This window comes from Spinacia oleracea, chromosome 6, assembly GCF_020520425.1.
Source record: "Spinacia oleracea cultivar Varoflay chromosome 6, BTI_SOV_V1, whole genome shotgun sequence".
NCBI lineage: Eukaryota > Viridiplantae > Streptophyta > Magnoliopsida > Caryophyllales > Amaranthaceae > Spinacia > Spinacia oleracea.
In genome coordinates, this window is record NC_079492.1 from 72,108,703 (window position 1) to 72,115,851 (window position 7,149).

The 7,149-nt window shown below is 37.7% G+C and overlaps 1 protein-coding gene across 1 annotated transcript; it reads right to left on the bottom strand.

Annotated features, from left to right (window-relative positions):
- Window positions 1-1,818: 1,818 nt before the first annotated feature.
- On the bottom strand, window positions 1,819-3,785 carry LOC110804884 (uncharacterized). Its single transcript, XM_056832338.1, has 3 exons — window positions 3,774-3,785; window positions 2,581-3,048; window positions 1,819-2,475 (listed from the first exon to the last, which is right to left on the bottom strand). Exons 1-3 carry the CDS (start codon window positions 3,783-3,785, stop codon window positions 1,819-1,821), a joined length of 1,137 nt encoding a protein of 378 aa, XP_056688316.1.
- Window positions 3,786-7,149: the final 3,364 nt, after the last annotated feature.

Consider the following 7,149-nt stretch of genomic DNA (forward strand, 5'->3'; position numbering starts at 1 on the left):
CTACGCGTTCCCGAGGGAGTTCGAGACGACTATTGTCGACTTACGGGAGCCTTAGATGTTCATGATTGAGCCCTGGAAGTTAGACTCGGTGTTGCGGACGAAGGATGGTGCATTTAGCTTCTCGCCCGGTTGATCTCCCCTCGCCCACCGGGCGAGCAAGCAGAAGAGCAAGCAGTCAGCAGGCGCCAGACGGGCGGAGCTTCGCCCGGCGCCCACCGGGCGCCCATTGAAGCAGCAGCAGCAGCATACTCTCTCCTTGCGCCCGACGGGCGAGAGGCGCCCGACCGGGCGCGTGCGGATGATTTCCAAATTGTCTCCCACCGCTCGGCGGGCAGACCTGCACCCGACGGGCGGACTTCGGGCTGGTCGCCCGACCGGGCGATGACAACCCAAGGCGGTTTTTCGCGGTTTTTTTTCCGATTTTCTTTTATTATTTTGGGCAAACTATAAATACTAAGCCCTAATATTTTAGTTGATATTGATTATTCTAGTTTCAATTACTTAGTTTATTTTTAGTTCTATCTATTTCTCCAAACACTTAGTTTTAATTTTAACAAAAGATTCAAGCTTTATTATTCCATTATCTTTTAATCCGGTATTATTTCTTGCTTTAATTTATTTTATCGCTCTAATCATGTTTTCAATTATGTTGATTGCGTTGTTATTTATTATCATGAGTGAGTAGTTTAATTTCTAGGGTTTAGGGGATCCATGAATGCATGATTGGGATTACATGTGGATATGATATTTGGTTGATTGATTATAATTTCTATAGCTTATTATTATTGCTCGTCAATTCTGTTCGGCCGGACTATTTTGATTTGAGTTTGATTAACCTTAGATTATGCGCCGAGAGGTATAAATCTGATGTTTTTTGTCTGTGGCTATTAGATAGGAATTATTTCTAGTACATAGCGAGAGCCTGCTAGTTGTTTTATCCTAAGGAATTCATAAGATTCGAGAGATGCATGTTTTCCTAGTTATGATTGTTAATTGATTGTTATTGTCCATTATCCAATCCCGGTCTGCATTTGTGGTGAACCGCTGCCCTAGATTCCTTTAATATTGTTAATTTTCTGATTTGATTATTTGCTTTAGTTTAATACACAAACCAATCCAACTTTTGTTACCAGTAGTCTAGATTTGTCATTTAATTGTAGAAAGAACATTGTTTCCCTGCTTCCCTTGCTATATTTTTAGTTGGTGAACGTTAGGTTTATCTTTGATAGGAGTGCGATTTAGCCTGTCAAACTATATTTATGATTCCCGATGCTAGAGCTACTGGCTGTCAACATTACATTTCTAGTGCTGACAGACTGGTTCTCAACATTACATTTCTAGTGCTGACTGCACGGAAGCTTCTTCGCTACAGCGTTTTGCTTTGATTATTACTAATTCAGCTCCAAGATCAAATGATATGATAGAAAGATTGAGTAATGTACTCTTCTATTGTACAGTCATAAGATCATAGTGGTAAGTACTCCTTGAGGATATTTAATTAGACAATCCTTGGTGCAATACTCATATATATGCACCTGTTAGTCAGAGATATGTGACCGTCCCTGCCTTCATCATCAAATTTCTATGAACTTGGAAAGTTCCTTGGAAGAATATCCTCCGAAAGACAGAAAATAACATAAAAAAGCACTGGGCATCAACCAAGGCAAGCATAAACTCTTTCTAACCTCATTCATAAGTCTATGGGATACATGATGATAATGCATCCAATTATAATAATAGGATAATACGAAGTAACTAACTACAAAAGGTGCAACTTGGTCAGAAGTTGTTCATAAAAAATTAGGACTAAAAAACTGATCAAATAGACCAAGTTGAACGACACATTAGAGCTAGAATTTGGTTATTCCCATCCATGAGGTAAACAAAAGCTGGTTGCAAACTAAATCTCGTGCCCATATTGAATTTAAGAAACGCCTCAACTTGAAAATGGTCCCAACTATTTGGACCTTGAATTGTCCCTCCAAAACTTAGATCCCATCCAATCTCATCTTCTGGAAAATCAGATATGCTAACTGACCACTGCAGATATTTTGGATTGCCATTCTTCATTTTTAACCACCCTCGAACTCTAGGGCTTTCATCCAGTTCAGATTCTAGCATCAGAGCAACAGAGTTTCCAGCTACTGTTTCCTCGAAATCTGTCATTGACTCCTCAGAACGTTGATGGCGTGACCAAATGCCCAGTGCTATTGTCAAGGCTCCAGCATTGGCTTGTTGTCTTGGTTTAGGGACTTGGTGAAGACTAAACAACGAGAGATTTGCACTCCTTGGGAGCTGACATAAGATCTGGCCAAAGGTGCTGAAACAATATCCAAATGAACTAGGTAGATCAACAACAAAATGAGCTAAAGAAGCAACAACGTTTGATTTTTTAATTGAGAGACCAATTGCACATCTATTATCTTGATGCAACAAAGGTGGTCCAGAAGATGAGTAATCAGTAAGGCCTTTCTCCTGGCAATTATATGAGAATAAAAATGAATGGAGGAACAAATAGAAACTTATGTTAAAAACAAGCATCTAGATGTTTTCTCTACTTAATGATGTTATAACATATACCTGAAATGAAGAATCCGTTGAAATTGACAAGTCTCTACATCTAGCCCCCAAAGGAATTGCAACCATCAAGCACCAGTCAGTTATGTTTGATGTGTAACTTACTTTAGCAAGAGAGAGAGCACTTCCAAGAATACTGCTAGACTGTGTGTGGTCAATCTGATTAGCAATGAACACAACCTCGAGATTATCTTTCTCACGGATTTTGATCTCAAAGGAGATTCTCGCATTAATTCCTATTTTGACTCCAGTGCTTCTAATTGCATCAACATTCCCCTGATCCAGATAATCCGTTAAGAATAAAGTTCCCATCATATAAATCTCACCCCTCACATTGGTACCATCATCTTGAAATGGACTCCCCTTTGAAGTCCTAGAGAAAGTAAGCATTCTTTCCACTTTGTCCTTCCTGTCTCTAAGTTTCATCAAGTCAGAAAATGCCCCTCGCTGCAAACGCTTCAAGATTTCAATCTGAAAATTATATCATGGCAAGATTTCTAAAGCCCCATCAGACGGCTTGTTACCTATGAAAGCAGCAAATTTGTCAAACTTCAATTCACATGCCATGACATCAGCCAGCTTACAACTTTACATTTATAAACGCCACATCCGGTAATAATGTTACATATGAAAATACCATGAACAAACAATAAGTCAAACTTGTCAACAAAAAATATAGTTGGAAAACAATCACATGGAATAATACTCAAACATCTAATCATGCACTTTTTCTTAAATTTCTGCATCTTGTTGTTTCTTCCCCTTCCTATCCTTAAAATCCTTTTACAAGAGGATCGTATTTAGTAGTGAACAGTTAGCACTGCATAGGATGCATAGGTATGGTTGTTATAAGGCTTATAACGTATGCAAACACGAAATTCACAGACAAAAACACACATAGTTAACGTGATTTACTAACAAGTATTAGCTACATCCACCTAGGAAAGGAAGTTTTTTTGTTCTTATGAAGTTCAAAAATACTGAATTGTGGCAGGGAGATTGTATAACACTTCCGAAATACATCAACGGGCTTGGCTCGTATTTAAGCCTAAACAGAAAACCGTAGCTCAAAACACTAGATTCAAGGCATTTGGACAGTAATAAATACTCTTTTTATTATTTTTGTGAATTCATTTCGACAAATAATCAATATTAAATAAAAACAAATAATAAAGGTTCCCTATGTCCCTTAATACTCGCTCCGCCATCCTTATAAAGACGTCCCTTATTACTCGCCCTGTTTCTATAAACGGCATACTTCTAATAATATTACTCCCTCCAGACCTAAATGTTTTTCCTGTTTGCCATTTTACGCGGTTAATAAGGAAAAGGAAACATTACAAGATTAACCATTATGGTTGTACTTTTAAGGAGAATTGTTTCTTTTTTATTTCATTTTCACAATAAACAAAATAGTTGTAAGAATTTGTGTAAATACAATTTGAGGAATAAAAATGAAAACTCATTAATCCATCCGAACTTAAACCAACCAATGAGGGTTAAATTGTTTTTTACCACCTAAAATGTAAAATTTGTTTTTTACCACCTAAAAATAAAATAAAAATTGTCTTTTACCACCAGTTAACTACAAGACAGACGAAAACACTATGTGAATTAATGGGAACTAATGGAAAATGGTAGCTTATTTACATGAAAATCGTAGGAGAAGAGAAGGAAATTAATAATATAGTCGTTGAAATAGGTACGCAATACGTTTCCTTCCATTTTTCTGGTTAAGAGGTGGTAAATAAATATTTTTATTTTTATTTTTATGTGGTAAAAGACAATTTTTATTTTTTTAGGTGGTACAAAGTAATTTGTCAATTTTTTAGGTGGTAAAAAATAATTTAACCTAATAATAAGGAAAATTTCGTATTTACTACCTTTTAAATACCCAACTTTTGTAATTACTACCTTATGATATTTTTATTTTATTTTACTACCTTAAACTTCCTATAATTTATTGTTTACTACCTCTTAATAGTTTCCATCCAAATTTCGTCACGTGGGGCCCACTAACGGCTTTAATTCTAATTTCCCTCCTTCTTTTCAACTTTCTTTCACAATTTCTCTCTCTTCTCCTTCAATGTTCACTGTCTTCCTTCAACCTCTATGTTTTCTCTCTCTTCTTCACTTCCTCTCAACCACTCGTTCTTACTTCATCATCAAGGTGAATCTTTATCTCTCTCATTCTTTTACTGTCACATGACTCACATTGGGTCCAATTGGAAAGCAACAACGCATCTCAATCATTGGAGGGGACAAAGGTGGCGACTTTTGTCCGTTGCAATTTCGTAAGAATCAAAATGTAAGTATTTTATTCGTTTTCCTTTGTTAAATTAGGTGCTTAATTAAATAAGTTGTGGATTGTGTTAGGAAATTGGGGATTTTTTTTGTTTGTTGACTGTGGTAAACCCTAGAATATGAGGATTAGTTTTTTAACACGAATTAGGGTAATTAAATAACAATTAAGGTCAATTCATGTGCTTGGTGGGGTTGCTGTTATTAAATTGTTTATTCATATGCTTTACTTATTGGGGAAATTCTTGTTGATTGGAATTACTGATTGAAATGCTATTCTTTTTCAATTTATGTACAGAATGCTGGCTGTTATTAACAATATTTTTGTGGACATTAGGTTTAAATTAAGAGGTTTTTTTTAAGGAAAACATATTTAGAGGCAGAAGGGTTGTTAGATTTGAGGGTGGGTGGGAGTATACTAGGATACAAGTGCCTAGAAATGATCTTAAGATTCCTGCACTTAAGCACATTGTATCTGGTGCATATAAGTTCAATAACCGGGAAATTCCTCAATATCATCAAATGAAGTTATGGTATAGGGAGAAGGGTAGATTTTCACCACTGGGAAAAGGGAGTTCAGTGGTGATGAGGATGCTAGTCGTTTGTTAGAAACTGTTGACAAATAATTGTGTGGAATTATTTTGCACAATTGATCCCAATGCAAGGAAACCTCCTGTTTACAAACTACAAAAACCCACCAATGGCCTCTGACCCAAGCTGCTAGCCCAATAACAAAAAACCCACCCACCAACAATATAAAACCCAAACAAGTGAAGTTAGAACCTAAGGCTCCTAGGGTAAACTCTTCTCCTAAAGACAGTTCTGTAGTTGTTATTACCAGAAGAGAGTGGTATGCTGCTGAAAGGGAACGAGTTGCTTCTGAACAAAGTGTTTAGCAACAGGGAGCTGAAAAGGGAGGTGTGGGTAAGAGTCTTGATATAAGACACTTGCTAGGAAGGGTAAAGGGCCTGAAGTTTCTGATGAGGGGGAGGGAGTTGTTAGGAGGAGCCCTAGAGTGAAGACAATGGCTGTGAAGGGTAAGGGGAAACAATAAACTAGGAATAAAAAAAGCAGAGCCAGCAATAAGTTCTTGTTGCATTAGTAGAAAAAACCCTTATTGCAGCGGGCTTTTAGACCCCTGTTGCAGCGTACATCGCGACTGGGGGGGCCTGCAACAAGTCTGAACTTGCTGCAGCGTACAATGTTCGCTGCGAAAATTACTTTTTTGCAGCGTACATATGCATGTACGCTGCAACAAGTGTCAAAAATTTGGCCAAAATCTTGACTTGTTACAGCGTACAAATTCGTGTACGCTGCAAAAGACCCCACCTGTTGCAGGGTACATCTATTTGTACGCTGCAACAAGTCTGGAATTTTGCCAAATTTTACACCCTTGTTACAGCGTACACATATATATGTACGCTGCAACAAAGCACTTTTGGAGGGAAAATTTTAATCTTATTTAGGGATACTTAGAGTTCCTTGCACCAAATATAGAAACCTGTAACAACAACAATAATATCGCAACCTGTATAACAATTATAAAAACAATAACTGGTGTTTTGTATACTATATATCCCAAAACAAAGTGCATGTAGTACATTTAAATATATGTACGTTCCGATTTCAACGTACGCATACATTTTAATATAAAAGATTGTTCTATAACATCTAAGCCAACTCGAACAAACGCGCTCAGGCCAATAATAAATACTTGCTGGTAAAAAACTTATCCCATTGCTCATGAACCACATCAATTTCCTCACTAGCATAAGGTGCATTCCTCGTAGTATAGACCTGTTATCCCACTTTTTGTACTAACGACATAACTGCTCTGACGTCTATCTATGTCGTGTCAACCAGGTATGCTCATGTCGCAGGTAACGTCGCGTCAAGTAAACAGGTCGAGGGCAAGGTTATGCGACAAGGTATAGGCGACAAAAGACTAGCGACAAAAAATGGGCGACACAGGACAAGCGACGACGAGTAAGTTAATGAAGATAGGTCAAGATCCAAGCCCAAGGCCCAAGGCATGATGCGCCGTTATATGAACAGAATAAGTCTGAGTGACAACCTAAGACTACGGAAGTAGTTGAAGACCGGAAGAGGATCGTGGAACAACGGATAGTAGAAGATCCCTATCTTCTAGGGATCCTTCCAACAAACAAGACTGTTGGACTCCGCGTATAAAAGGAAACGGCATCAACACCAGAAGCATACAAGCAAGTTCGCAAAATTCCTACTTTCATACTTTAAGCATTCTTTGCATCT